Genomic DNA, 27,084 nt, shown 5'->3' on the forward strand with positions numbered 1-27,084 from the left:
TAGGTCATTGTGCGATTTCTTTTTCTTCAGCTTTTATTTTCTTATCATTCTCGATTAGCTTTTCGTCTCTGCTTCTTTTCGAGACGCAACGACTCGTTCTTCGGAATGTCTTAACACCTTGAAACAGGAAATATTAAATAAAATATTAAAATCCTAGAATTATCTTCAGGAATGATGATGTTGATGACGAGAATATATAATGATAATATTATGCGAACAATAGGCTAATCTAGCAGTGATTTATTTTCATTTATTTCAATTGATGATAGTAGCCACCCCGCAATCACTGTTGATCACTTTTGATAACGAGAATCCCGATTGAGAGGTGGATTTCTATCATCTATTCACTGAATCATATGATTACGGGAATTGAAAAAAAGTGATTAAAGTGAGCGGAGATTTGGTACTTGATTTGGAAAGTATTAGCTTATTGGAATGGAGGCTGCGATAGCAGGTATTTATAGGTTACCTGCTTACCTAAAGATATTCAAAAGGCTCTATGTTTATTCGAAGCTGCCTCCAAGAATTGAGAAAAATGATAAAAACTGCTATCTTTTGCCTATCTGCCTACGTACACTCCTCATGCCTAATTGAAAATGTGAAAAATCTTTTATGTACAGTCAAAGTTGCTAAAAAACCCCCTATATATAGATTTCATAGAGGTTTTAGGATTCAAAATATACCGACTCCATATCGATAATTGGTATTTTGTTAAAAATTAATGACCATCTTGAAGCACTACAATGTTGAAATTTTTTACTGTTTCAATACTACTTTCTTCGTAAAGAAAATAGTGAACTATATTCTGACCATGCCACTGCCAGACGAAGAGAAGGTTTCAAAACTTCGTACTGATTTGAAAACCGTATTTCTGCTCTATATATAGCAAGTGGGCGGGGCTTAGAGTGGTTAGTTTATATAACTGGAACTCTGGGTACTCTCCGACCAAAATGTTTTCCAGGTGCTTCGTCGAATGTGACTGCTCAAGTACCCAAAAATGCTATCGGGTGGTGTGCAGAGGACACTTGAGCAAGTCGAGGATGGACAAAGTTCAGCAAAGGTAGTTTGAAATAATTTTGAAATGATTTTGAAAAAAAAAGAAGGCAATAGTAAAGGCACTTTTTGATGACTACAAAAAGGCACTAATAAGATTTGGTGCTTGATTTGAAAAGTATTAGCTTATTGGAATGAAGGCAGCGATGGCAGGTATTTATAGGTTGCCTGCCAAATGGCATAAAATTCAAAAGGTTATATGTTTATTCGAAGCTGCCTCCAAGAATTGAGAAAAATGATAAAAAAAACTGCTAGCTTTTGCCTATCTGCTTACGTTTATGCCTATGTCTACCTGAAATGTGAGAAATCTTCTTTGTACAGTCAAAGTTGCTAAAAAACCCCCAATATATAGATTTCATAGAGATTTTAGGATTCAAAATATATCGACTCCATATCGATAATTGTTCTATTTTTTAATTATTTTCATCCTCGTAGTAAATAATAGCTACTGATATTTTGTTAAAAATTAATGATCATCTTGAAACACTACAATTTTGAATTTTTTTACTGTTCCAATATTACTTTTTTCGTAAAGCTGAACTTTTGAAAATAATGCGTCATCGTCGCGTCGTGATATAGATTTCTGAAAATTTTTGTGTTCTGTGACTGATTTTCTCAAATCACAGCTCAAAAACCTACTGGCAAATATTTTTAATGAATTTTTTAAAACTATTATTACAGTGAAGAACGGATACTGTATGCTTTTTTAATTACACAATAAAACAGTCTAATTTTTATTTGAATTTTTTTCAACATTTTTTTGAAAAACGTTTCCTTCTTTTCTAGATTTGTTCAACATTAATGCATCCCTCAACAATCGTTTTTTTTTCAATGTCATTTTTTTAATTACTAGGTGTTCATGGATTTAAATAATTTTATTGGTAACACAGTTCGTATTCTAATGATACTCAAGAAACATCATCTTATAAAATTTCCAAAAAACAAAAGATCTCCTTTTCATTATTTTATGTTATTTTATTTTTAAACCCGTATTTCGTTGTATTGTATTCAAGTTCTTGTAATTAATTTCAGATTGTATTTTTTTAGAGAAATGGGATTGATATATAAAAATTATACGTTTTCTCATAGTTATTAAATATGAACGATGGTTGATCAGGAGATGGTGATCACTTCATGGTGACTTTGTAATTGATAAATGTAATAATAATCTGAAAATCTTGCCGCTAAATAATTAGAAACATTCAGTTTATGCTCGAAAGTGAATACATTTCTCTGCAAAACCTAAAACCAAGAAATTAGAAAAACAAATGGAACTCTATGCACTCAAGTATTCAGATTCAGAAATGTCGGTTGCTGGAGAATAAAATATGTTTTTCCTAATTATCTAAAAAAATTGAATTTTATTTCAGAATACGAAACCCGTATGTTTCTTATTTTAAATCAATTCATTTATAGACTTTCGCTCAAAGCAATCTTAAAATGATTCAAACGTTAAACATTCATTTAACGTTTCTCGAGAAACTGCAAATTTTGGATTTTTTGATGACAATGCTTTCAAAAAAATCTGATTTTGTACGAGATTATTGATTATCGCAATTCATGAAATACCTAGAGCACTCTAGATCCCGGTTTGAATTAATCAAATTATGACTTTTTCCGAATATTATTTTAGTTTTCCAAACAGTTTTTTAAAAATATTTTTTTATTTACCGTTTCACACTACTTAGATAAAAACTGAATTAACATTCAAACCAGTGCCAAGAAAACATATTTTCGAAAAAAAATCATAGACAGTAATAAAATAAAATACCAAAACCACGAACTGTTAATCGCAAGGTGAAAAAATTTATGTTTAAAATTTTCTGAAAATCTATGTTGTTTTCCGTTTTTTCATTAGAAATGCAGTCCTAGAAACGGATAATAGAGGATATATAATTTTTAAAAAATTTTTCCAAATACAAAAATTATTGTACAAACTGTATTTTATGTCCTTACCATTAGCCACTTTATTAAAAATGAACACCCATACGTTTCCATTCCCATGTTAATTTCTCTAATACTCTTCATTTCTCCCACCTCTCCATTTTCCACTTTCCTTCAGCTGCCCCCTTCAGTTATCTTACGCACGAGATTGTCTGCGTCCCTTGGCAACACACCTTGCCTCGCCACTTGGCACAATGCCAAGTAACTGACCGCTAGACGACTGGTCATTGCGTGGGAACTCTATGCAACGATAATGGGTTAACCAGGGAGAAATTTAGGGATCGAGTTGGAGATATTTGTAGGAAAAAATACTGTTTCAATTACTACTGAAATAGAAATAGGTTAGAGTGAAAGTATTGCGAGTATTCGTTGCTGTAGCTTCCAAGTTATCGGTTTATTAATTTACAAATTCGACTGTTTCAACATGTTTTTTTTACAAGGTTTTGGTTTTTTCCCAGCTTCTGAGTTGCAACTAGTTGAAATCCATTCTGAAAAAAAAACTTCAAAGTATTTAAAAGAAAGGTTGTTCTAGTGGGAAAATAAATTATTATACCTTTTTTCACATCTGAGTGCAAATTTTCAGACAGAATCCATGCATTTTTTTCGATGGGATAAAATTCGAGTTGGGTAACTTTCACTGTTTCATAAAGTTTTTATAAAACTGGTGAACTGATTTTAAAGAAAAAATTTTTAAAGAAAAAACTATTTGAAACGGTGTTTTTTTATTTATTTATTGATATTTTTCGAAAATCAAAACGCAGTGAGTTTGTAGTGAAGATATCAGTATCCCAAGCTTTCTAAAAGTTTTCGAAAGTTTTCGAAAATATATTTCACTGTTTCAATAAGTTTTTATCTAGACTTTAACTATTTTTTATAACATTGAGCATTTGCACCCCATTGTTTCAAAAATATACTCACAATACAAAACTTCTCATAGCTTGTCTCATAGCATAGCTATGTTACACTGTTTCCATAAGTTTTTATTATCCGTTATACAGGTTTACGACGTTAATCTCACAAAAAAAATTTACTTGCCAAACTAGTCTTTTTGATTTTTTTTTTACATACTTATAGTAATTTTCAAGCTCTTTTTCAAATTTAGTTTGAGATGGTACTACAATACAGGTCTTATGAGTTCACGTTTTGTAGCTTAACCGACTTTCAGTAATTTCAATTTAAAGAAATGTTAAAATATCTGCACATTCTGGAATTGTACACATCCGAGTAGCACAATGTTCAAAAACGCATATCGAAAAATTCAAAGATTATTTTTTTAACATTAGAAAAATGAACAAATAAACATAAAACCTTTTTATTTGTGAAAATGCTGACAAAAGCTGGGATTGGAAATACAGAATTAAAACTAAGTTGAAATTTGATTAAATTTGCCAATTGTCTGAAACAGTGTCAGTATTAATTCAACAGTTCACAGGATGTTGCTAATTAGCAGTTAGGCTAATAATAACTAAAGTTTTCTCAAAAGTTGCAGAAAAATATTTCACTGTTTCACTAAAACTTTATTAGACGTCGCAATTTAATTTATACAATGACACTTGTTTAAGCCAATTTCCAATATTTTAAATGCTTATAACTACAGGAGCATGTAACATATCGAATGCAATTATAGTTTATAATAATTTTCATATTGTTCTTAACATTTTGTTAGTTGATTATTTTTTGTATCTTCGAAGTCCATCAAGATGTGAAGCTTCAAAAACAACAACCGTTTGACTTAAATACGGATTCGGAGTAAAAAAAACGTCTTAACATCAATTTGGGCAAGGTTTTATTTTGAATTTGACATGTTCATTTCATTAGCTTTCAGAAAACATATAATTCATAACTCTCTGGACATCAAAAAAAGAGTCCCTAGTTAGCCTTTTTAATTTGTTAAAATTATAATAAAAATCGGAAATTATTGAAATTTGAATAAATTTACCAATTGTTTGGAAACGTTCCTTTATTATATACAAGGGTTAACAAAATTAAATAAATAATAAAGATAATGCAAAAGTCTGTTGAAAATATTTCTACATTTGGGAATATATGTTGCAGTGTTTCAATACATTTTTATTAGGCGGTTTACAAATTTCCTACGGTTTACAAAAAAATTAGTGTTAAAGAAAACCAGTAAAAATTGACTATTTTAACGATAATTGTCAAAAATTCGAGGGGGTGCTATAGAAGTTGGACGGCCGTTTTTTCAACTTTTTGACCTAATTTCCGTAGTTTTTAAGATATTCTCACAAAAACCGAGGTGTGGCGGTTTTTTAACATTTGTAATCGAACTACATTCACACTTTTTCAAAATAATTTCCAGAAAGCCTCAAACACTCAAAATAGAGGGGGGTGCTATAGAAGTTGGACGCACTGTATGTTGCAGTGTTTCAATACATTTTTATTAGGCGGTTTACAAATTTCCCACCGTTGCGCTTCAGTTTTATGTATTTTTAAATTTTCATTTCTGTCTAATTCACAGACTTTTGCTTGCTTCACTGTTTTGTATACTTTTTTTTGAAACACCGTACTTCACCGTGCCAAAATTTTTGCAAAAAATGTTTTAAAAAATTGTAACCAAATTTGTCTTGATTAGAAATTTTGACTTAGAAATTTTGAAAATTGATTGTTTTTAAAAAATCGGAAAAATTGAAAAAAACCCCAATATTAAATTTTATGTGAAAAAAACATATTAAAAGCGCTCAACTTGCATTTCAAATCGAGACTAACTTGAAATGTGAATAAATTTACCGATTGTAGAAAAACTTCAAAACTGCAAATTTAAGCAAAATTGCACCAGTTAACAGTTAAGCTATTAACGGCTTACGTTTGCTTAAAGTTTGCAAAAAAATGTTTAACTATTTCACTAAAACTTCATTAGGCGTTTCAATAAATTTTATATAATACAATGAGAAGCAATGTGAAAATCCAATAAAATTCAAATGAAAGATTGATAACATGCCTCATTTTACTATTGGTATGAGTTTTCTATTAGTATTGTAACAGTATTAACATGTAGCAATATTAACTGTAATTTCCCCATATATTTGTGGAGATTTTTATGCTTAAGGTGGATTTGAATGACTGTTCTCATGAGGAAATATGAACAACTTAATATTCAAATTTGTTTATATTTCCAATAATAAAAAAAAAATAAAAATAAAAAAAATTTCGCATGCTGAAAGACGCCGAAAGTTTTTTTTTCATCGTCGACCAATTTTTTTTAGCGAGTGACATTTGCCGTTTGCCGTTTGCAGCACCTAAAATAAATAAAAAATAAATAAAATTGTTGTTTAAACCTTTTTATTAGTGGAAAACGTAATAAGAAATTTGCAAATTTAATTAACCCAAGCTGAGTTTTTCTAAAAATTTGCTATATTCGCGATACATTTTTTTACTGTTTCAAGGAATCCTCATGGAGATTTTCAATAATTTACAGTTGATCCCATCTTCATCAATAATTTTGTCCTTCAAATTTTGGAATTTGTCGCGCGCACAACCCTGAATAATTGTTTATTATTTTTCTGTTAAGCCTAGTATCAGAAGATAAATTAAAAACGAAAAAACTCACTATTTTCAATTTCAAATAAATTCACGTTTTGTAGTCAGATCGGTTTTCCAAAATTAAAAAAAAATGTTATCAAAATATCTGTGCACTTTGAATCAGTCACACAATGTTCACAAATTCATCTCTAAATTCAAAAATTAATCTCAACCAGAAACGGTACTTGTAGTTTGTATCAGAATAATTTCCTACGTGTTTCTAGTAGATTTCTAGTTGGTTCATTGAACAATCATCTTGATGACTGCTAGAGATAAGACATAGAACAGCTAGTGATACCTTATCAATGTCATCCCCTTCTGTTGTCGATTGTCTTTTTCATTTTTGATTTTTGTGTTCAGTTCGTTATATAAATAGAGAGTAGTGGAAAACTGACAAAGTTCCTGCAAACTAAACCCGTCTGAGCCAAAATTAATTGTTTTCAAAACAGTTTTGTCACCTTTCCAAATAATCCTTTTCAAAAACAAAATTATTTTCAGTTTCACTGTGTGTTTATAAGTTTCACATTTTTCAGTTTTTTTTGGTTTTGCTACATCCGCGTTAGTTTTTTAACTTACAAATTTTCGCTGTATTTTTTTTTTAATTTTTACATTCCCCTTTTTAGAGCTGTGACAAAAAAAGTAATTTTTTCTGAAGCTAAAAATGTTTGCCCAAAAGTTTTCGTGCAACTTGTTTTCAAAGCTACAAAAATAGTGTCAAACTTGAAAAAAATTTAATTTTGCTATAGTTTAATTCAGCAAAAAATTGTATGTATGTAACTTTTTAATCCATACTACTGATTTGATTATATTGTTTGATTTTAAAAAAAAGTCAATATTTGCAGATCAAAAATCCCAAAAACCAAAATGTCCCCAAACTGTGGTTTAAAATGTCATGGTGGTCCAGGATATGCATCTCCAGCTGATGCTATAAAAGGACCACGAGAAGAAGTTTTATTTGTGACTGCTCCAAATGCAGCTGATGGTCCTGATGCCATTTTTACAGTTGATGTGAATCCAGAGAGTGACACTTTTTGTCAGGTAAATTTTATTTGTAAAGTTGATTTTTTTTCTTGTTTGGAGGAAAAAAATACTGTTTCAAAAAGACGTATTGAGTTTTAGGAATAACTAATTTTTTGATTGTCTTTTGTAGATCACGTCCATAAAGCTTGAAATAACTGTTTCTATATCAGAAAAATTGTTCAAATTACCGGAATAAAATTGCAATTTTGCAATTTTCATCTCTGTTGCATCAGCCAAAAATAAATCAGGAAACTTTGATTTGATCTCTCTGATTTCAAGGTTATCTCAAGCTTAAGAGTTTTAAATCGATTTGCACGATATATGATTGTATAGTAAAAATTAAAAATTATTATTTAATTGAAAAAATTATCGGTTTCAAAATATTGATATCCACTCGTAGTTTTAGCATTTAGAGATCGATCAATCATAACATTTTCCAGTAAAATTAATATTTTCAGGTGATCAGCCGAGTTGATGTGCCACATATTGGTGATGAAGTCCATCATACTGGATGGAATGCGTGCTCTTCTTGTCATGACAAACCAACTGAGAAGAGGTTAGTTAAAATATTTATTGTTTTAGGATGATACTATTACTCTATTAGTACAGGTGGCAAAATTAAATCAACTGTTCGAAACATCAAGTTTTGTTTAAAAATTTTTTTAATTAAATTTTCATTTTTGAAGTGTGGTTTTCCGACTTTTTTTTTTTAAAAAGTGGTCACAATAACATGTTTTTTTTTATTCTTCAAACAAAATCATCATATATTTGATAAATCTATAGATTCTCCCTTGTTTGTTTTTCTGATTTTTAGATTTTCTCAAGAAAAAACTGATAAACCTAAATTTTTCCACGACCCTTGATACGGATGCAAAAGCTTTGTAATAAAATCAGATCAGAGCGACATTCACGAGAAGATCATTTTTATAAATTTAGTTAGACTTGAACCAATTTCTTGAAACAGTTTTTTAATTCGAATTTACAAACTTCACATTTCAGTCAACTGAAAGATCAATAAATTTTTAGATCGGAGAACTTTCATTAACAAACCAAAACAGTAGAATAATTTCTAAATAATTTCAGATCCCATTTGATCGTTCCTTGCCTGAACTCTGACCGTATCTACATTATCAACGTAGAAAATGAGCGTAAAATCTATCTTGAACATACAATTGAACCATCAAAACTTCATTCTCTAAACCTTTCATTTCCACATACTTCACATTGTCTTGCCGATGGAAATATTATGATTAGTACTTTGGGAGAAGCTAATGGAACTCCATCTGGTAACTTTTTGTTGTTGGATGGAAAGACATTTGAGCCGAAAGGAACATGGCCAGCTGACGAGAAGACTGTTCCGTTTAACTATGATTTCTGGTACCAGCCAAGGAGAAATGTGATGATTTCTACGGAATGGGGATCACCGAATCATATTAAAAAGGGATTTAATCCAGGTGGGAAAACTGAAAATACTTTTAAAAAATCACTGTTTCAACACCTCTTGTTTCATTTTACCAAAAATTAAAATTATTCCTTGCGGCATGAGCCATCAGCATCACTAAAAACCAAAAAGTTACAAATTTTTTTAAAACATGAAATTTTCCAGCTCACGTCGGAGAGGGTCTCTACGGAAACAGTGTTCATATTTTCGAATGGGACTCTAAGAAATATCTTCAAACAATTGATCTACCACAGCCACTTGGAGCACTTCCACTTGAAGTTCGATTCCTCCATGAGCCAACCAGTGAGCACGCTTTTGTGGGATGTGCTCTTGGATCAGGAATTTTTAGAATTCATCCTGTTGAGGAGGTGAGTAATATTCAATAGAATTTTCAGAAAAATTGAAATGTTTCAATAAGTTATTATTTGTTTAGAAACTGAGATTAATATGTTAAAACCGTAGAATAGAATCAAGATTAAAATTATTGTAAAACTAATTTGCCGAGCTCGGAAAATTTTGAGAACTGCCGCACATCCTTGATTGGGAGGTAGCAAAGTTTCCAAAACTGTTGCTTCTTCCAGAGTACTCAAATTTTATTCCATGAAAACTCTTCAGTAGAGTGTTTGATTTTTCAAAAGTTTCAGTCAATTGAAAATGGTTAAACAGTTTTGGAGATCAATGCCGTGATTTTACGAAAACATTGAAACATTCAAAAAACTTTTCAGTTTCAATTTGTCCTCATAACACACTCTGTTGTTTTTAGTTTAGTTCTGTTGGTATTCCTGTCATCTATTGAAATAGATCCGGTTTTTAGAATTCATCCTGTTGAGGAGGTGAGTAATATTGAAAAGAATTTTTAGAAAACTTTTAGAAAACTGTTTCAATAGGTTATCATATTGTATCTTATTGGAAGTTTATTTCATTTGCTAATCCAAAAAAACGTATGAAATCAAATATAAATGATCTTCGTAGGGGGAGTTGACAATTTATCAATAGTACTGATATTTTCGTTGTCAGTAATTGAATAGCAGTGTTGTAAGCTGATGTGTAACTTTCTGGGATCACCGAAACATTGCATTAGAAACTTTCAAGTTTAAAAATAAATAAATTGTTTCAATACGTTGTTATCAAAACTTCCGTTCTATTCAATTGATTTTTTTTCATTCCCGAAGTTTTCTGAGCAAGTTCTTTGGCAAAATGACTAACTTTCGAGAAAAATGTGGACATTTTGAGAAAATCAGAGCGCTTTCGTACATTTCAAATCCTTTAATGCTTTGGCATACATGATTAGGGCATAATTTGAATTTGAAATTCAGAGAAAGTTGTGTAGACCAAACTGCTATTTTTCTTTTTTTTCATTTGGAAGAACCAATATTAATTCAAAATAGTTTCAGTATTTATAGACTACTTGAAACATATAATAATTTTTAAAAAATATCTTTGAGTGTTTTTAATAATTTATTTTTAAATCAGTTTATAGATTCATTAAACGTTTAACAATGATGCAAATACTAAAAACGTATTTTTCCGAGTTTTTTAAAATTAGGTTAGTGAAACAGTAGATTTTTGATGAACCTTTTTTTAAAAAGCAGCATGCATTTAGTTTTGACAAAAAGTTCAAATCGATTTTTTCTGCGTGACTGTGAATCAAGAAAACTCGGTCAATTAAAGAAAGAAAAAATATTTTTTTTTCGACACTAAAAAATAATTTTAAAGCGCGGACATTATAGTCTCAGTGAAACTTTATTCAAACCAAAACGTTTAATCAGCTAATTGAAACATTAAAAATTTTATGATTTTGTTAGTTTTTCTAGCAATGTCAATGCAATCAAATAATTTTCAAGTAAGATGTTTAATGAGTTATAGACTTTTTTATTAAATTTTTGAAAAAAAAACCGATTTCAGATTTAAGTAAAATTATCTCTGCTTCTGCTGCATTGCTGCGAAACAAAAATTCCTTTCTGTGCAAAGTATAGTCTCACTGGAAATCAAGTTCGAGTGACAATTAGAAATCTCACCGGGTTTTCTAGATCATCTGAAACATATAATTTTAAAAAATTGACACCTTGTTCAACTTGAAACATTTAATCAGCCAATCGAAACATTAAATGTCTCATGATTTTTAAAGCTCTTTTAGAACAGTCGATAAGTCACGCCACAGTTCAATTGAAAACAATTTTCTAGCGAGATGTTAAATGAGTTTGTTGAAACAGTAGATTTTCGTGTAAACTTTTGAAAACAAAAATTACGTTTTAAATAAAATTATATCCACTTCAGCAGTGTGCCCTTGAAACAAAAAAGCTCGATCAAAAAATTTATTTTTTGTGAATGGCCACCAACTTTTCAGGCAAAATTACAAAAAAACATAAAATTTACTGTTTCAAAAAGTTAATATAATTTTGGCAGCGCATATACCTACACTTATTTCGACAGTTCGCGATAACCTCTTTTTGAAAATAAAGTTTTTCAGAAAAGTTGCTTCTTTCCTGTTCTCGAGGTGTTCTTTTAACACACTTTGTATTTTTTTTCTTGTAAAATCTCAAAATTCTGATAGTCAGTATGAAAATAGTTGCCAAATGTTTGTTGAATACTACTGAAAACAAATCTTCAGTGATACGTTGAATGAGAAACATTCAATTTTTCAAATAATTCCAGAACTCAACAACCCATGCAGCTACTCTCGTTGCCTTCATTCCTTCTAAAAAAGTAAGTGGATGGGCTCTTCCAGAAATGCCAGCTCTTATAACTGATATCCTTATCTCAATGGATGATCGTTTCCTGTATGTCTCGTGTTGGCTTCATGGAGATATTCGTCAATATGACATTTCTGATCCATTGAAGGTGAAATTGAATTCTCAAGTTTATATTGGAGGAAGTGTACATACGGAATCAAATGTAAAAGTTCTAGAAGGTGAAAAACCAATTGAAGCACTTTATGTGAAGGGACGGAAAATTGAAGGAGGTCCACAGATGTTACAGTTGTCATTGGATGGAAAGAGACTTTATGTTACAACTTCTTTATACAAGAAATGGGATGATCAATTCTATCCAGAACATGTCAAGTGAGTGCTACTTATGAAAAAATTTAGAATTATTTCTGAGAAAAAAGTTACCGTTTCATAAATGTAGTATATTTTGAGCAAACTATTTCCGCTCACTTGTGGGGCTATTCGCGAAATGTAATTCTTTTTTATTCATTTTATTCATTGAACCTTTGTCCTTACGAAACAAATTATCTCGAATTTTGTAGTTTACACTAAAAATACGCTCATGGTGAAATTATTGTTTAGAAAAAAAATCACCGTTTCAAAAATCTTTCATATTTGCAGCGATTCTCTCTCACTTGCTGAGTTGATTTTATCACGAATTCATGTTTTTCTTTGTTTTTCTAGTCTAAATAATTTTTAAAAAAAAGAACAACTATGAGAAATCGATAAAACAGTTCAATAGCTGCAGCACCGAAAGTTTGAAATTACACTACTCTTTAAAGGCGCACACACGTTTTCCGTTGAAAAAATAGTCACGTCGAGACTTGGTAATGTTTCTTTTCGTCCGCTTAATAATTCATGATAATTTCAAAAAAAAAACACCAAATTCGTCCTACTTTCTCAATGGAGCGCGTTTGCAACCCTGTCATTTTTCAGATCTGGCGCCACAATGGTTCAAGTCAACATTGATCCAGAATCTGGAAAAATGGAAATAAATCGAGACTTTTTGATCGATTTTGGAAAAATTGAAGGAGGTCCCTATTTGGCTCACGAGATGCGTTATCCCGGTGGAGATTGTACATCGGATATTTGGATTTAATTTGGTTTTTTTTAAAATGTTTTGCATAAAAAATTAGCTTGTACATATTCATCACAATTCATTCAGATTTTCAAAAAAAAATTGAAAGGATTTTTCAACTCATGATGCAACTAGAAAAACGGGGGAAACCAGGCGAATAAATATTGAAAAAAGGGGATTTTTGTAATGTGAACGAAGCAATCATCATATATGGTACAAAGAATGTGGCGAGTTGAAATCACGGGAATTTAGTAGAATTGCACAAAAAAATTATGGATTAGAAAGTAGGAAGAAAATATATGAACATCCGGAATTCTCCTCAATAAAAACTGGCTCCTTTTATCGATTGTCTTTTTCATTTTTGATTTTTTGTTCAGTTCATTATATGAATAGACAGTAGTGGAAAACTAACAAAGTTCCTGCAAACTAAACCCGTCTGAGCCAAAATTAATTGTTTTCAAAACAGTTTTGTCACCTTTCCAAATAATCCTTTTCAAAAACAAAATTATTTTCAGTTTCACTGTGTGTTTATAAGTTTTAAAAATGAAAGACATTTGATTCAAATGACCTACAACTTTTCTGAATATCTCAAAAATGAAAACTCAAAAAAGATGATCACTCGAACTAAATGCCCAGAAATTTTATTTTTGTTTTTAAATGAATTTTTAAAATGAAAGACAATAAATTCAAATGACCTACAACTTTTCTGAATATCTCAAAAATGAAAACTCAAAAAAGATGATCACTCGAACTAAATGCCCAGAAATTTTATTTTTGTTTTTAAATGAATTTTTAAAATGAAAGACAATAAATTCAAATGACCTACAACTTTTCTGAATATCTCAAAAATGAAAACTCAAAAAAGATGATCACTCGAACTAAATGCCCAGAAATTTTATTTTTGTTTTTAAATGAATTTTTAAAATGAAAGACAATAAATTCAAATGACCTACAACTTTTCTGAATATCTCAAAAATGAAAACTCAAAAAAGATGATCACTCGAACTAAATGCCCAGAAATTTTATTTTTGTTTTTAAATGAATTTTTAAAATGAAAGACAATAAATTCAAATGACCTACAACTTTTCTGAATATCTCAAAAATGAAAACTCAAAAAAGATGATCACTCGAACTAAATGCCCAGAAATTTTATTTTTGTTTTTAAATGAATTTTTAAAATGAAAGACAATAAATTCAAATGACCTACAACTTTTCTGAATATCTCAAAAATGAAAACTCAAAAAAGATGATCACTCGAACTAAATGCCCAGAAATTTTATTTTTGTTTTTAAATGAATTTTTAAAATGAAAGACAATAAATTCAAATGACCTACAACTTTTCTGAATATCTCAAAAATGAAATCTCAAAAAAGATGATCACTCGAACTAAATGCCCAGAAATTTTATTTTTGTTTTTAAATGAATTTTTAAAATGAAAGACAATAAATTCAAATGACCTACAACTTTTCTGAATATCTCAAATATGAAAACTCAAAAAAGATGATCACTCGAACTAAATGCCCAGAGACATTATTCATGTTTCAAAATGAATGTATAAAATGAAAGACAATAAATTCAAATGACCTACAACTTTTCTGAATATCTCAAAAATGAAAACTCAAAAAAGATGATCACTCGAACTAAATGCCCAGAAATTTTATTTTTGTTTTTAAATGAATTTTTAAAATGAAAGACATTTGATTCAAATGACCTACAACTTTTCTGAATATCTCAAAAATGAAATCTCAAAATAGATGATCACTCGAACTAAATGCCCCGAAATTTTATTTTTGTTTTTAAATGAATTTTTAAAATGAAAGACAATAAATTCAAATGACCTACAACTTTTCTGAATATCTCAAAAATGAAATCTCAAAATAGATGATCACTCGAACTAAATGCCCAGAAATTTTATTTTTGTTTTTAAATGAATTTTTAAAATGAAAGACAATAAATTCAAATGACCTACAACTTTTCTGAATATCTCAAAAATGAAATCTCAAAAAAGATGATTACTCGAACTAAATGCCCAGAAATTTTATTTTTGTTTTTAAATGAATTTTTAAAATGAAAGACAATAAATTCAAATGACCTACAACTTTTCTGAATATCTCAAAAATGAAATCTCAAAATAGATGATCACTCGAACTAAATGCCCAGAAATTTTATTTTTGTTTTTAAATGAATTTTTAAAATGAAAGTCAATAAATTCAAATGACCTACAACTTTTCTGAATATCTCAAAAATGAAATCTCAAAATAGATGATCACTCGAACTAAATGCCCAGAAATTTTATTTTTGTTTTTAAATGAATTTTTAAAATGAAAGACAATAAATTCAAATGACCTACAACTTTTCTGAATATCTCAAAAATGAAAACTCAAAAAAGATGATCACTCGAACTAAATGCCCAGAAATTTTATTTTTGTTTTTAAATGAATTTTTAAAATGAAAGACAATAAATTCAAATGACCTACAACTTTTCTGAATATCTCAAAAATGAAATCTCAAAATAGATGATCACTCGAACTAAATGCCCAGAAATTTTATTTTTGTTTTTAAATGAATTTTTAAAATGAAAGACAATAAATTCAAATGACCTACAACTTTTCTGAATATCTCAAAAATGAAAACTCAGAAAAGTTGATCACTCGAACTAAATGCCGAGAAATTTTATTTGTATTTTTAAATGAATTCCAAAATATATTTTGTATTTAAGTGTGCAACAAAACTTCTGAAAATTTTTTTCAGTGTTTTGATGGGGCGGAGGAAAGCAAATTTTGAATCGAAAAGAAATGATAAATTTCAGTTTCTGCGTACTTCTGGTAAATTTTTGAAGCAATTTCAAACTTATCTTTTAAAAATTGTCTCCTTCTCGCATTCCCTCCTGCTGCTGCTCGTTTGTCGACAAGTCCTCCACGATCCTCTCAGCTGCTGCGGATCACTCCTTCCAAATCATCCATCAACTTCCTTCGTCCATGAACGACATCAGATGCTCCTGAATTAATAAATTATTAAATAAATCATTTGTACGAGATTTTAAGAAAAAATAACAGCCGTGTGAAGTGAACGCTGTTGAAACTCACAATGAAATCGATAAAAACCTTGGTGCTTTTGGGGCAAGATGTTTCCATCACACTGAATCATCACCAATATGTTATTCCATAATCTGAAAATAATGGAATTTTAAAAGTACAAAAAAACTGGAAACGTGGTGTTCTAGTTTTAAAAACATCACATTTCTTTCTGTTCATTTTCAAATCCTCAAACTTCAGCTTACATCGTTACTCCAATCGATTGACGTCGAATGCGTTCATCGGTGCTCAAAAGTTCCAGAGGTTGAACGTGGATTTGTTCCAGCCAAACAAGCACCCTTCCACCTGTTGCACTATACAGTCCAAATTCCGCTTTGACCATATCAGCAACCAATTCATATTTCCAATGCTCTTCCTGAAATAATCTTCAATTCACAAACTTCTAGGTGTTAGATAAACTTACAAGTCTTGTTTTGGTACCAAATTCGGAGTTTTTCTTCTCAATCTCTTTTCTCTCGAATTCGTTTTCTAGACCTCGAACAAACGACTGCAGTTCCAAGTACTTGATACCAAATTGCTGCATTCTAAATCTCGAACAAACGACTGCAGTTCCAAGTACTTGATACCAAATTGCTGCAGGTTACAAACAGCATATCCGGTCCTCTTAAAATCACACGACTTGGACCATTGTCAGACGGGTTGAATTTGTCGAAACCTGGGGAGATGTCCGTTGTCAAGGTGTTAGGAGGTCGGTGGGGAAGATTCCTGTAATAAAAAATTCAATACAAAAAAATGGCGAGAGGTTCCACTGTTATCAACAGATTTTTAGGGTTTTTCTAGTATCGGAATTGAAAACAAAATACTTACTTGTCTTGCTTCATTTCACAGGAAGCTCATCAAGGCGGAACCCGTTAAACGTCGGAGATACAGCTCCATCCCACACCGTCAGTCGGAGCAGGAAACTACTGTTCCGATGCTCGATTTTCTCCACTCGCTGCACACTCGTTGCCACCATCTCCTCGAATTGTCCAACATCATGGCAGCATACCGGCAGACCCTCCGTCGAAAAACTGTAGACTGATCGTTTTGACGAAAACTACAAGCTTATATACCAAGCCTTATCAAGATGTACTAATTAAAGGTCATTGAAGTTCACTTTTTTGAAAAATTATTTCCGTGTAATTAATTGATATTAAGTTTCATCGAAATTTGAGTTTTAAACGTGATTTACGTATATCTCTTTTTTTGGAAAAATTGAAGGAGGTCCCTATTTGGCTCACGAGATGCGTTATCCCGGTGGAGATTGTACATCGGATATTTGGATTTAATTTTGTTTTTTTAAAATGTTTTGCATAAAAAATTAGCTTGTACATATTCATCACAATTCATTCAGACTTTCAAAAAAAAAATTGAAAGGATTTTTCAACTCATAATGCAACTAGAAAAACGGGGGAAACCAGGCGAATAAATATTCAAAAAGGGGATTTTTTTCAAATGTGAACGAAGCAATCATCATATATGGTACAAAGAATGTGGCGAGTTGAAATCACGGGAATTTAGTAGAATTGCACAAAAAATTATGGATTAGAAAGTAGGAAGAAAATATATGAACATTCGGAATTTGACTCAAAAAAAAAGAAGCTAGCTCGATTTTAATGATGGGGGAAATTATGGGGGGAAAACGATTTCTGACACAAAAAGGCAATCAAATAATAAAAATCAATAAAAATCAATCATATCTAGCGGCTAATGAAGTCAGCTTGGTCGCCACTTCCTGATAAAACATTGCTTGTTTCTTCAAATATGTGCCCATTGTCGATTTCATATCCTCCACTTTCTCTGCTGTTTGATGTTGAACTTCAGCAATTACAGTGTAGCTCATCGCATCGATTCTTTGCTTCATCTTTTCAGCCTCGGCCGACGAGAGACGTCCTTCGCTGTCACGGAACTTTTGAACAGCTTGCTGGAAAATTGTTGGGTTTTGAATGTTTTTAGGCTTTTGCCACGGGCTTTCAGATTCTGTCATATCTTGAAATGGGAGGGGTTAATGACCGCGACGCAGGTGCGAGCGGCGCGGCTCGATCGAGAAAAGTTTATTTTATTTTTTGCCCAGAATGCGTGATTTTTCATTTAAATCTTCAAAATTTTCGATTTTTTCAGAGAATAAAGGTTTTTTAAATCTATTTTTACCAAGTTTTGTTTATTTTTTAAACTTTTCCTTAAAAAAAGAAGAAATTGTTAAAATTTAAAGATATTTTTCGAAAAAACGGAAAAACGAACATTTTCAATTTATTTCTTAAAAATTTAATATTTTTAGATTTGTTATAATTCGAAAATTTGACAACCTCCATGTAAACGCAAAAAAAATCCAAAAAATGAAGGAAAATCACGCATTCTTGGCAAACGTCTAAAATAAACATTAATTCGAGCCGCTCCGCACGCGGCTGCGTCGCGGTCCTGGCAGAGTTTCCCAACCCTCAAAAACTCTTCCACTTCAGGATATAAGGGCCTCTGTTCAGTACCTTGTGCACTTGAATAATATCCGGCACATTTTGCACTGTTCCCTTATACGAATAAAGGTTCTCAAGCACTGGTTCCATGTCATTCTTCGTGTGCGCATCGAATACTTGCCCAATTTCATGATATTCTGATGCAGTGTAGGCGAGAGCTTCTGTCAGGCGGCGACTGGCTGAAAAATTAGAATTTTTAAATTTATCCAAGAACTTTTAAAAATCCAAAGATTCATACCAACGGTCTCATCAATCTCAAAAGATTGCTGAAGTGTCTTGAACGCGCTTCCCATCTTTTGCCAATTTTGTTTTACCGCTGAAATTTGATTTTTTTAATTTAAATTTTTAAAGCTCGAAAATTTCCAACATACGTCCAGCGAAGACCTTCTGGAACATGTTCATTCTCTCCTGCATCACACGCATCGCTTCTTCCGATGTTTTGACGCTCCGTTGGAATCGTTCAACTTGCATATCGCTGGAAACATGTAGGATTACGCAGGATTATCAAACTTTCTGCGTAGAATTCTATTAGTTTCTTACACATTATTCGGATCCAATGGTTGATGTGGAACAGTGATACAGTTCAGGAAAGCTCCACCAATGTATTCATCCTTTTCAGCTCGCCGCTTCCCATTCTTCCAATCTTTTTCGTCGGTGCAACTGATAAAGTGGAGCCAAACTTCCGACTGACTCAACACTGGATGCCTACAAATCTTGTTGACCCATAACTGAAGAATGTGCTTCCGATGATCAATAAGATCCTCCTCGTATCTTCCGGCGACCTGTTTCTCTGGCAACGGTGGAATCGGAATGAGCACATATTTAGCCGATAGCTGCTCGTGGAGCCAATCGAAATGCTTGTAGCGACGGGATACCTGACGCTAGCAAGCGGTTAGTAAGCGTCGAAATCTACAAATTTACCTGAATATTAGTCAAACTCGACGTAATCGAATATGCGATGAAGCTCTTCAGCCCTTTCAGCTTTGACTCTTTCTTCGGTTTATCCACTATACACGTGTAGTACTGTTGAATCGGTTTCCATTGAATAATTCCATTGTTCATCACAACTTCATGTCGTTCACTAATCTGTGAGGTGGTCTTTGATTCACCAATCACGTACGCTTCGACTCCGGACTTTACAAAATTCGAGAATCGATTGATGTTCTTGTTGACCTTATTGGATCCTCGATCAGGTCCACCGTGTTCCGAGTGGCTACGGCTGAGGTCACGACGGGAGTTCGAGCCGATCGAGGATTGAACGTTGGGCCGAGTTGGTTCCTGGAAATCGGAATTTTTTGATTTTTTTTATTTTATAACTTTTTGGACACAAATAAGGAAAACATGCATGCGTTACATAACAACCTCAATAGTTAAGGAAGCTTGATACTTTAAGCCAATCAGAACAACGAGCAGTCCCGTACGCCTCAAACAACACGTGGAGTCAGAAAGTCCCGCTTCGCTCTGATCTACGAAAAATGCGGGAAGTGAGACGCAGACATCTGATTTCGCATGGTTAAGAGTGTGCTGACGTCACAATTTTTTTGGGCGAAAAATTTCCGCATTTTTTGTAGATCAGACCGCATTGAGACCAGGGGTGAGCGGCAATCGGCGATCGGTGATCGGCGATTTTCGTGATTTTTCGGCGATCGGCGATCGCCGATCGCCGATGGAATTTTTCAATAAATTCATCTCGATTTTTAAAATCTCATGTTTTTTTTAAACGATTGTTTTGTTGTTTTTAATTTTTTTTTTGAGTAAATGTTAATTTTTCGTCGCATTTCCTTACCAAACAAAAAAACGGAAAGGTGTTTTGACCGAATAACTCGGTTAAAATAGCCGATCGGCGATCGGCAATCGGCGATCGCCGAAATTTTTCGGAAATTGGTGATCGCCGATCGCCGAAATTTTTCGGAAATTGGTGATCGCCGATCGCCGAAAAAAAAAAAGTTTGGGCGATCGGCGATCGCCGATCGCCGATTTTTTTGGGCGACTGCTCAGCCCTGATTGAGACTTTCTGACACCACTTGAAACAACTTATCGAACAACCCGAACCTTATTCTGATCGTGGTGAGACCGATTCGAGCTCAAACACGAGCTCACCGACTTCTCAACTCTCCGTCGACTATCTCTCTCCTCACTGAGACGTCTCCGTCGGGCGGTGCTATCTTGCCTACTCAAGCGCTTTTTGGTGCTCGTGGAGCGGGTAGACGAGCCCACACTACCGTTTCTTTTGCTAGAGGGGTAGGCACCGTCTGCAATGAGATGTGTGAGCGTTGTTAAAGCCACTATGCTTTGAAAATCTTGTAATTGCACATTCGCGGGAAATGAGAGATCGAAAAGAGAGAAACAGAGAAGCCACGTGGCTCCACGTTTTTTCGTTGCGAGGAACATCATCTCTTCTTCAATATCTAACCTTCCAACGAATGTGTAATAGATGTCCGAATGCTTCGCCGACAAGAACTATTCTAATAACCTTGCTGACTACTCCTCGTCTCGTCGTCAGTGGACATATCCGTTCGAGACCCACTTGCACGATGATGATGATGACGAATCGAGTTTTGATAATTCACAACTTGATCATGGACGGACAGACGGTGTTCCTTAATCAACGGATTACAAAAAGTGCTAGAACGCTGAACGTTTCCCCTAAAATATCTAAAAACGAACCCACGACGGTGAGAACGAGACGCTCGCCCTATGAAATCCACGAATTTCAGTAATAGGAATAGGACGGTTATAGAAGAAGACGTCGGCGTCCGATTGACGCAGTCGACGCATTTTTGCATGTATATATATATATGGATATATGTATATATATATATATACATATATATATATATATGTGAGTATGGATATCCAATAGGATCACCAAAAAAGACTCAACACATGATGATAGTTTTCGAGAGGCGTCGGGTGGCGACAGAGCAAAAATGAGCTGGTGGAGAGTGCTGGGGGATTCTCAATAGCAGCAATCAGGAGAGATGCTTGCACATATAAAGCGCGGGGTGTTGCAAAGAGCAGTTGAGAAGGGATATCCCTATTTTTGAGAAGAAAATTTGGGTTTTTTTTTTGTTTTTCAGGGTGATTTTTTAATTGTATGCGTAGTATTAATTTTGAAACCGACATGAAAAGGTGCTCCGCCCCCGAACCATAGGTCTCGTTAGGTATTGGTGTCAAAGTGTCTCACTTCGGCGTGATCTACAAAAAATGCGGGAATTTAGACGCAGATTTTTCAGCAAATTTCGTATGGTTAAGAGCGTGCTGACGTCGCATTTTTCTGGGCGAAAAATTCCCGCGTCTTGTAGATCAAACCGTTATGGGACAGCCTGACACCCCGTGTATTTGGCGTTAGGTATCAGTTTCGCCAATTTTTGAGAATTTTCCGTTGTTTTAATGATTTTTTTGAGCACGTTTAATACCCAACGAGACCTATTTTATTGGGGGCGGAGAGTTTTCATTTGCAGTGGAGCGGTGTGTCCCAATACAGTTTGATCTACAAAAAAATCGTGAATTTTCTCCCAGAAAAATTACGACGTTAGCACGCTATCAACGAAATCAGTTGAAATCAGGGGTGTGCGGCAAATCTCAAAATTTGCCGAGCTCGGCAAATTCGGAAAATCTCTTTTTTTCAATATTTGCCGAGCACGGCAAATTCGGCAAAGTTGCCGAGCTCGGCAAATTCGGCAAATTCGGCAAACTCGCCGTGCTTAACAAACTCGGAAAAATTTGATATTTTTTTTATGTTTTTTGGAGCACCAAAACTACTGAATTCTTAACACACATCTGGTTTCTGAATAAGTTCCGCGTAGTATGTCTGTTTAAGCATCAAAATAGCTCAATTTTGTATCATTTTACTAAATTTTTGGCTAAAAAATCAATAGTTTTAGTCAAAATTGTACTGTCAAATTTTTGACGTGTGCGGCAAATTTCGAAATTTGCCGAGCTCGGCAAATTCGGCAAATCTACTTTTTTGAAATTTGCCGAGCTCGGCAAACGGCAAATTCGACAAATTCGGCAAATTTGCCGCACACCCCTGGTTGAAATGTCTACGTCTCACCTCCCGCATTTTTCGAAGATCAAAGTGCGAAATGGGACTTTCTGACTTCACGTGTATTAAGAAAAAACCTTTGAATGCTAGAGTTAGTTGGAGTAAAATTAATAAAACCTATAAACTTAAAAAAATTCTAAATAAAAAATCCCAGTTAAATAAAAATGTCCTTTACATTTTGAAACGACGGCGACTGATTAACTTGTAGATGATCTAGAGCGATAAAGCTCGAGGATCGTCCACGAGCAAACAGCATTCGCGAAAATTTCAGCAGCAGCAGAAGTTGTTGTAGTAGTAGCAAATAAATCTGGATGACATTTAAATAGTCGCAGCCGACGACGAAGAGAGAGAATTTCGAATGATTAGAAATGAAATGTCCGAAGAGAAGAGGGTCCAGCGGCGACGGAGTGGAGAGACGACTTCTACCGGAAACCAAGTTGCGGCGGCGACGACAACGATGTCGTTTCCCGGCGATTTTTGAGGAGGATGACTATTCTTTTTGGACTTTTCGTTTGGTCTTTTAGGATATATAGATTTAGGAGTTAGAGGGTATAAATAGGACGGACAGAAACTGGACAATCAAAAAATTAAAATAAAATTTTAAAAATACCTGCTCATCATCCTCATCCGTCCATTCATCGTCAAAATCATCATTCTGTGATGGATATGAAGATCTAGTGACTTCCGGTACAGATGGCGTTGGCTGATGATGATGTTGGGCTCCGTAGGATGGTGGAGCAGCAACTTCTGAAGCGCCTCCCCAATCATCAAAAGGACGCGATGAGGCAGCTGGTGGACCGCTTGAAGTTGGTGGGAGTGGTGGTGGTAGGACCTGGAATTTTTGAGTATTTATGAAATTGTTTAAAAAGTTAGAAAATTGAAATGGGATCTGTGTGTCATGTGGTCCCATCACGGATTGATCTACAAAAAATGCGGGATTTTTTGCCCGACAAAATGTGACGTCAGCACGTTTTTAACCGTGCACACGTGGTGTCAGGCTGTCTCATTGCGGTTTGATCTACGAAAAATGCGGGGATACTTTTCAAGAAAAATTGTGACTTCAGCACGCTCTTAACCATGCGAAATCAGATGAGATGTCTGCGTCTCTTCTCCCGCATTTTCGAAGATCAAAGCGAAATGGTACTGTGCGAAATCAGTGGATAACTCTACGTCTCAATTCGCGCGTTTTTTGTAGATCAACGTAGATCAAGCCGGAATGGAGCACTCTGGGAGCTACAGTTATTACGTATACGTCACAAGAAAATGGGTCTCGCCACGCTGACAACTGTAAATCGACACGAGTAACAGAAACTTGTTGTCAGCGTGGTGAGACCCGTAACCAACTACTAGAGCTCTATTTTGTGATATGGTACGGTAGGAGTACTGTAGGATTACTGTAGAATAACAAAACAAATCTGTTGTGAGCTTTTGTGGAGTCTCCAGCGGTGTCCTATTTGAGGATCGACCTCATTAAGTTTGGTAGCGAACACATGGTGTCAGAGTTTCCCATTTCGGTTTGATCTACGTTGATCTACAAAAAAAATGCGGGAGAAGAGACGCAGAGTTCTCATCTGATTTTGAATTGTAAAGAACGTGCTGACGTCACATTGTTGGGCAAAAAATTCCCGCATTTTTTTTGTAGATCAGACCGTAATGGGACGGCCTGGCACCATGTGAGCGAATGTAAATTTCAAATTGTCAAAATTTACTCTGTTTGGCACCTACACGTGGTGCCAGGCTGTCCCATTACGGTTTGATCTACAAAAAATGCGGGCATTTTCGCCCAAAAATATGTGACGTCAGCACGTTCTTAACCATACGAAATTAGTGGAGAACTCTGCGTTTCTTCTCCCGCATTTTTTGTAGATCTACGTAGGTCAAACCGAAATGAGACACTCTGACACCACGTGCACCTATGAATTTGCCTCAGAATTTCGAGGAATTTCTGAGAGGTTTGGAAAGAATCGAAAAGATTATCTTCTACACAAAACCCCTACACTCTTCGATATTGCTCCACTTTTCTTAAAACTGCTCTTTCTAGACGAGTGCTTCCCAGTGGAATGCTGTTCATCCTCTTCCTCCATCAGAATAGGTGGCTTCATCTTATGCGGTGAAGCAGATGTGTCTTGTTTGATGAGTGTACTACACGTGTGTCGTCGAAGCATCTGTTTGCGACGACGTTCGAGAAGCTGCCGATGAGCATCTTCAGATGAGCCGCCCGGTGGTGTTGGGTAGTTCTCAACGGCCTTTCGAAGACTCGATGTGAAGAGCATTCGCGAAAAGATCGAAAAGTCGGATAAAAAGTAGGAAATCTCTTGGCAGAATGAGTGGAATATAAGACGAATCAGGTATATAGAGCTTCTTTGAGAATCTACTTATTTTGTTTTCAAGTATCTGGACCGCCGTCTTCAAGTGAGTAGGAGGATCCGAACGTCTCCAGGGACCCGAGGAAAAACCAATTTCAAAATAGTTTTTCTTTCTTTTTTTTTCTATTTTGTTCCAGTCTCTTCCGCTTCATCTCACTCCTCTTTGTTGCGTTCTTCTTCCACCATCTTTTTTATTATTCAAATTTCATGGGCTTTTACTCATCTTTCTCTCCGTTTTGAATATTTTTCGGAAACAAGCATCAGATTCAGCGATTTCTAGAGGGTTCCAGCAGCTCAAAATGCTGATGAGAAGGCAATTTCAATCATTTTGATGCTTTTGGCTCACCACAACCAATTTAGATGCTCCCCGCAGAAATGCACACAACGAAGACACACAACGAAGACACACACACACACACACAAAATACAATCAAAACCGGAAATAGATGAGAAAGTGGGTTAACTAGAAGACAAATGGGTTACCGGTGGCGGACGAGAAGCTTGATAGGGAGTTACGTAGGATTCGGGAAAGAGTCCGACGGATCCACGCACGTTTCGACCTTCTATCCATCCTCCGTCGATGTTCTGAAATAAAAACTCTTGATTTTGCTTTAAATTATAGAAAAAAATGGGCTGAAATGATCGAATAATAAATTCTTTTTGTGATTTTTTTTCCATTTTTGGGTAAATTCTTTCGTTTTTCTTATTTTTTTAAAGAGATATTTGAATTAAAACGCCATTTATCAGTTTTTCAGACATTTTTCCGCGGAGAAAACTTGTTCTCCGGACGAAAATTGGCCTAAAAATCAGGAATTTCATATATTGATAAGAAATTTTCAGGAAAAACGCCTGGAAATCTGACAAAACCAATGAATTTACACCATTTATCAGTTTTTTTTTGTTTGACAAAATTATGTAAATTATCAACGTTTGGCCAGATTTAAAGTTTCTGCGTATTTTGTTCGAGGAATCGAGTTTTCGCTTCGGAAAAATGCCTGAAAAACGAATAATCAGTGTTTTAAAACAAAAATTAAACAAAAAATTAAGAAAAAACAGATGAATTTCGCCAGAAAACGGGAAAACGCCGATTTATTCACGCGGGAATTCAAAATTAATTTAGCCGATTGTTTCATTTTACGATTCAAAAAATCCTCGAACAACTCTGTTCCACCTGCTCAAAAAGCCTCTTACCTCTCGAATAACCGTCAAAACTTCGCCAGCCGAGATTGACAGTTCGCCTGTGTTTGGTTGACTTTGAAAATCATACTCGGCTTTCACCTGAGCCATTTCTCTGAAAAAAATGTTAATTTTTAATTTAAAATATTCCAGAAAAAGAGTAAAACTGAATTTTCAGCAAGGTTTTTCAGTTGATAAGTGTCAAAAAAAGCGAGCGAGCAGAGAATATGAGAAATCAATAAAAAATAAACAATGAGTCAGCCAATATTTCAATACACAACGCGGCAACTCGTGATGACTGGTGAAATTGGGAAGTTTTTTAGGGAGGAGGAGGAATAGGTGTCAAATTTCCATAGGCATATGATTAAAATTGTTGAATTTTGGGTGGGAAAGTGCATTTTTGGGTAAAAAAAAACACTGTTAAAAGACAAAATGCAGCAATTTGAAGAATTTACAGAGTGCTTTTTCGTTATTTTCACAGAAAAAACTTTAGAAAGGGTCCAGTTCAATTTAATTTTAGAAAAATGGGAAAAATTCGCATAAAAACCTGACAAAATTAACCTTTATCGCTCGAAAATAATATTTTTTTTCGAAATAAATTCAAATATTAAAATTCCCGCCGCAAAAAGTTGTCAATGGAGCGCACTTACAGCCAAAAATTGTCATTGGAGCGCGCTTACAGTAAGCAATTTTTTATTATTTTTTCAACTAATTTTCAAGAATTTTTCTTTCACAGTGATATCAATCTATGATTTTATACTTTTTTATAAGAAGATCAGCAATTTATTATTGACCACGAAATAATTATAATCTTCCTTATAGACTTTTCTAGAATTAATGCGATTATTCCGAAAACACAACACACAAAGTGTTCGTTTAGCACATATTTTTCGGCAAAGCAACAAAATTCCCTATTCAAACAAATATAATTAGACATAGCCAACGACATCCGATATCTTGCGAAATCATCTGGAAAACGGTTTCGCAACACAAACCACCGGGGGTGACGCAAGCAATACAGTTATATGAAAGGAAGCAGCTTTATGGTCACAAACACAAAAGCCAATCAACTTCGGAAAAAAAATACGAGAAGCGCAGAGAAAAAAACGGTCAAACCGAACGCGAGATCGTAAAATCGGATTGTCCTGCCAGGCGGTGGAAGGTG

At 33.9% G+C, this 27,084-nt stretch overlaps 3 protein-coding genes, 59 non-coding genes and 1 pseudogene across 72 annotated transcripts; 34 read left to right on the forward strand and 29 right to left on the reverse strand.

Moving 5' to 3' along the window:
• Window positions 1–672: 672 nt before the first annotated feature.
• Window positions 673–693, reverse strand: 21ur-1876. Its single transcript, NR_058203.1, has one exon.
• A 111-nt stretch (window positions 694–804) lies between these two features.
• 21ur-2470 lies at window positions 805–825 on the forward strand. Its single transcript, NR_058204.1, has one exon.
• Window positions 826–1,473: 648 nt separating this feature from the next.
• On the reverse strand, window positions 1,474–1,494 carry 21ur-5799. The gene has a single exon (NR_058205.1).
• 21ur-10425 lies at window positions 1,477–1,497 on the reverse strand. Its single transcript, NR_058206.1, has one exon.
• A 109-nt stretch (window positions 1,498–1,606) lies between these two features.
• Window positions 1,607–1,627, forward strand: 21ur-36. Its single transcript, NR_058207.1, has one exon.
• An 85-nt stretch (window positions 1,628–1,712) lies between these two features.
• Window positions 1,713–1,733, reverse strand: 21ur-5463. The gene has a single exon (NR_058208.1).
• Window positions 1,734–1,904: 171 nt separating this feature from the next.
• Window positions 1,905–1,925, reverse strand: 21ur-9039. The gene has a single exon (NR_058209.1).
• Window positions 1,926–2,051: 126 nt separating this feature from the next.
• On the forward strand, window positions 2,052–2,072 carry 21ur-12208. The gene has a single exon (NR_058210.1).
• A 102-nt stretch (window positions 2,073–2,174) lies between these two features.
• Window positions 2,175–2,195, forward strand: 21ur-3301. The gene has a single exon (NR_058211.1).
• Window positions 2,196–2,472: 277 nt separating this feature from the next.
• On the reverse strand, window positions 2,473–2,493 carry 21ur-7536. The gene has a single exon (NR_058212.1).
• A 276-nt stretch (window positions 2,494–2,769) lies between these two features.
• Window positions 2,770–2,790, forward strand: 21ur-973. Its single transcript, NR_058213.1, has one exon.
• Window positions 2,791–3,354: 564 nt separating this feature from the next.
• On the forward strand, window positions 3,355–3,375 carry 21ur-496. The gene has a single exon (NR_058214.1).
• Window positions 3,376–3,456: 81 nt separating this feature from the next.
• On the forward strand, window positions 3,457–3,477 carry 21ur-436. Its single transcript, NR_058215.1, has one exon.
• Window positions 3,478–3,645: 168 nt separating this feature from the next.
• 21ur-8842 lies at window positions 3,646–3,666 on the reverse strand. The gene has a single exon (NR_058216.1).
• Window positions 3,667–3,877: 211 nt separating this feature from the next.
• On the forward strand, window positions 3,878–3,898 carry 21ur-4521. Its single transcript, NR_058217.1, has one exon.
• A 108-nt stretch (window positions 3,899–4,006) lies between these two features.
• 21ur-15436 lies at window positions 4,007–4,027 on the forward strand. The gene has a single exon (NR_058218.1).
• A 306-nt stretch (window positions 4,028–4,333) lies between these two features.
• On the reverse strand, window positions 4,334–4,354 carry 21ur-969. Its single transcript, NR_058219.1, has one exon.
• Window positions 4,355–4,544: 190 nt separating this feature from the next.
• On the forward strand, window positions 4,545–4,565 carry 21ur-7196. Its single transcript, NR_058220.1, has one exon.
• Window positions 4,566–5,096: 531 nt separating this feature from the next.
• 21ur-6352 lies at window positions 5,097–5,117 on the forward strand. The gene has a single exon (NR_058221.1).
• Window positions 5,118–5,425: 308 nt separating this feature from the next.
• Window positions 5,426–5,446, forward strand: 21ur-5361. The gene has a single exon (NR_058222.1).
• Window positions 5,447–5,469: 23 nt separating this feature from the next.
• 21ur-12079 lies at window positions 5,470–5,490 on the forward strand. The gene has a single exon (NR_058223.1).
• A 408-nt stretch (window positions 5,491–5,898) lies between these two features.
• 21ur-796 lies at window positions 5,899–5,919 on the forward strand. Its single transcript, NR_058224.1, has one exon.
• A 518-nt stretch (window positions 5,920–6,437) lies between these two features.
• 21ur-7854 lies at window positions 6,438–6,458 on the forward strand. Its single transcript, NR_058225.1, has one exon.
• A 136-nt stretch (window positions 6,459–6,594) lies between these two features.
• 21ur-13201 lies at window positions 6,595–6,615 on the reverse strand. Its single transcript, NR_058226.1, has one exon.
• Window positions 6,616–6,797: 182 nt separating this feature from the next.
• Window positions 6,798–6,818, forward strand: 21ur-4340. Its single transcript, NR_058227.1, has one exon.
• Window positions 6,819–7,080: 262 nt separating this feature from the next.
• Window positions 7,081–7,101, forward strand: 21ur-5998. The gene has a single exon (NR_058228.1).
• A 278-nt stretch (window positions 7,102–7,379) lies between these two features.
• On the forward strand, window positions 7,380–12,897 carry semo-1 (Methanethiol oxidase; the record flags this gene model as incomplete). 3 transcript variants are annotated; one of them, NM_001268848.2, is made up of 6 exons in its annotated part: window positions 7,380–7,575; window positions 8,016–8,113; window positions 8,641–9,011; window positions 9,164–9,366; window positions 11,654–12,060; window positions 12,643–12,897. In NM_001268848.2, 6 exons carry the CDS (start codon window positions 7,402–7,404, stop codon window positions 12,803–12,805), a joined length of 1,416 nt encoding a protein of 471 aa, NP_001255777.1. The 3 variants fall into 3 exon arrangements, 2 of the variants coding, with proteins under 2 accessions (NP_001255777.1, NP_001255778.1); NR_131636.1 differs by having other exon boundaries at window positions 7,402–7,575; window positions 9,164–9,831; window positions 12,643–12,805; NM_001268849.3 differs by lacking the exons at window positions 7,380–7,575; window positions 8,016–8,113; window positions 8,641–9,011; window positions 9,164–9,366 and having other exon boundaries at window positions 11,729–12,060; window positions 12,643–12,805.
• 21ur-10648 lies at window positions 7,545–7,565 on the forward strand. The gene has a single exon (NR_058229.1).
• Window positions 7,675–7,695, forward strand: 21ur-2893. The gene has a single exon (NR_058230.1).
• Window positions 7,974–7,994, forward strand: 21ur-745. Its single transcript, NR_058231.1, has one exon.
• Window positions 8,129–8,149, reverse strand: 21ur-653. Its single transcript, NR_058232.1, has one exon.
• On the forward strand, window positions 8,176–8,196 carry 21ur-14630. The gene has a single exon (NR_058233.1).
• On the forward strand, window positions 8,177–8,197 carry 21ur-10485. The gene has a single exon (NR_058234.1).
• 21ur-5655 lies at window positions 8,455–8,475 on the reverse strand. Its single transcript, NR_058235.1, has one exon.
• On the reverse strand, window positions 8,548–8,568 carry 21ur-5347. The gene has a single exon (NR_058236.1).
• 21ur-14243 lies at window positions 8,552–8,572 on the reverse strand. Its single transcript, NR_058237.1, has one exon.
• Window positions 8,957–8,977, reverse strand: 21ur-11643. The gene has a single exon (NR_058238.1).
• Window positions 9,089–9,109, forward strand: 21ur-787. Its single transcript, NR_058239.1, has one exon.
• Window positions 9,450–9,470, forward strand: 21ur-975. Its single transcript, NR_058240.1, has one exon.
• On the reverse strand, window positions 9,640–9,660 carry 21ur-557. Its single transcript, NR_058241.1, has one exon.
• On the forward strand, window positions 9,767–9,787 carry 21ur-4346. The gene has a single exon (NR_058242.1).
• Window positions 9,917–9,937, forward strand: 21ur-14389. Its single transcript, NR_058243.1, has one exon.
• 21ur-9900 lies at window positions 9,918–9,938 on the forward strand. Its single transcript, NR_058244.1, has one exon.
• Window positions 9,921–9,941, forward strand: 21ur-11890. Its single transcript, NR_058245.1, has one exon.
• 21ur-7394 lies at window positions 10,005–10,025 on the reverse strand. The gene has a single exon (NR_058246.1).
• On the forward strand, window positions 10,152–10,172 carry 21ur-9213. Its single transcript, NR_058247.1, has one exon.
• Window positions 10,349–10,369, reverse strand: 21ur-5769. The gene has a single exon (NR_058248.1).
• Window positions 10,350–10,370, reverse strand: 21ur-14181. Its single transcript, NR_058249.1, has one exon.
• 21ur-8684 lies at window positions 10,489–10,509 on the reverse strand. The gene has a single exon (NR_058250.1).
• 21ur-6595 lies at window positions 10,675–10,695 on the reverse strand. Its single transcript, NR_058251.1, has one exon.
• On the reverse strand, window positions 10,713–10,733 carry 21ur-3353. The gene has a single exon (NR_058252.1).
• Window positions 10,976–10,996, reverse strand: 21ur-199. Its single transcript, NR_058253.1, has one exon.
• On the reverse strand, window positions 11,074–11,094 carry 21ur-8123. Its single transcript, NR_058254.1, has one exon.
• Window positions 11,143–11,163, reverse strand: 21ur-13283. The gene has a single exon (NR_058255.1).
• On the reverse strand, window positions 11,144–11,164 carry 21ur-2230. Its single transcript, NR_058256.1, has one exon.
• On the forward strand, window positions 11,420–11,440 carry 21ur-3151. The gene has a single exon (NR_058257.1).
• On the reverse strand, window positions 11,565–11,585 carry 21ur-2337. The gene has a single exon (NR_058258.1).
• 21ur-6354 lies at window positions 12,157–12,177 on the forward strand. Its single transcript, NR_058259.1, has one exon.
• 21ur-6344 lies at window positions 12,346–12,366 on the forward strand. Its single transcript, NR_058260.1, has one exon.
• 21ur-8849 lies at window positions 12,375–12,395 on the reverse strand. Its single transcript, NR_058261.1, has one exon.
• A 2,833-nt stretch (window positions 12,898–15,730) lies between the features above and the next one.
• Window positions 15,731–16,892, reverse strand: Y37A1B.4 (Transposase). Its single transcript, NM_070291.4, has 5 exons — window positions 16,687–16,892; window positions 16,283–16,584; window positions 16,065–16,234; window positions 15,871–15,953; window positions 15,731–15,782 (listed from the first exon to the last, which is right to left on the reverse strand). Coding segments are annotated over exons 2-5 (375 nt in total). The 5' UTR covers window positions 16,403–16,584; window positions 16,687–16,892; the 3' UTR covers window positions 15,731–15,780.
• A 171-nt stretch (window positions 16,893–17,063) lies between these two features.
• Window positions 17,064–17,147, forward strand: Y37A1B.18 (annotated as a pseudogene). The gene has a single exon. A coding segment is annotated over exon 1 (84 nt).
• Window positions 17,148–17,184: 37 nt separating this feature from the next.
• Window positions 17,185–26,040, reverse strand: lst-4 (the record flags this gene model as incomplete). 8 transcript variants are annotated; one of them, NM_182290.5, is made up of 9 exons in its annotated part: window positions 17,190–17,782; window positions 18,342–18,508; window positions 18,568–18,645; window positions 18,701–18,804; window positions 18,870–19,204; window positions 19,251–19,607; window positions 22,988–23,209; window positions 25,227–25,328; window positions 25,935–26,040. In NM_182290.5, 9 exons carry the CDS (start codon window positions 26,028–26,030, stop codon window positions 17,549–17,551), a joined length of 1,695 nt encoding a protein of 564 aa, NP_872090.1. The 8 variants fall into 8 exon arrangements, with proteins under 8 accessions (NP_001379029.1, NP_872090.1, NP_001379319.1 ...); NM_001392435.2 differs by having other exon boundaries at window positions 17,191–17,782; window positions 18,870–19,210; window positions 25,935–26,034; NM_001392436.1 differs by lacking the exons at window positions 25,227–25,328; window positions 25,935–26,040 and adding an exon at window positions 24,375–24,650 and having other exon boundaries at window positions 17,185–17,782; window positions 18,870–19,210.
• Window positions 26,041–27,084: the final 1,044 nt, after the last annotated feature.

Source organism: Caenorhabditis elegans, chromosome IV (assembly GCF_000002985.6).
Source record: "Caenorhabditis elegans chromosome IV".
NCBI classification, from domain to species: Eukaryota; Metazoa; Nematoda; class Chromadorea; order Rhabditida; family Rhabditidae; genus Caenorhabditis; species Caenorhabditis elegans.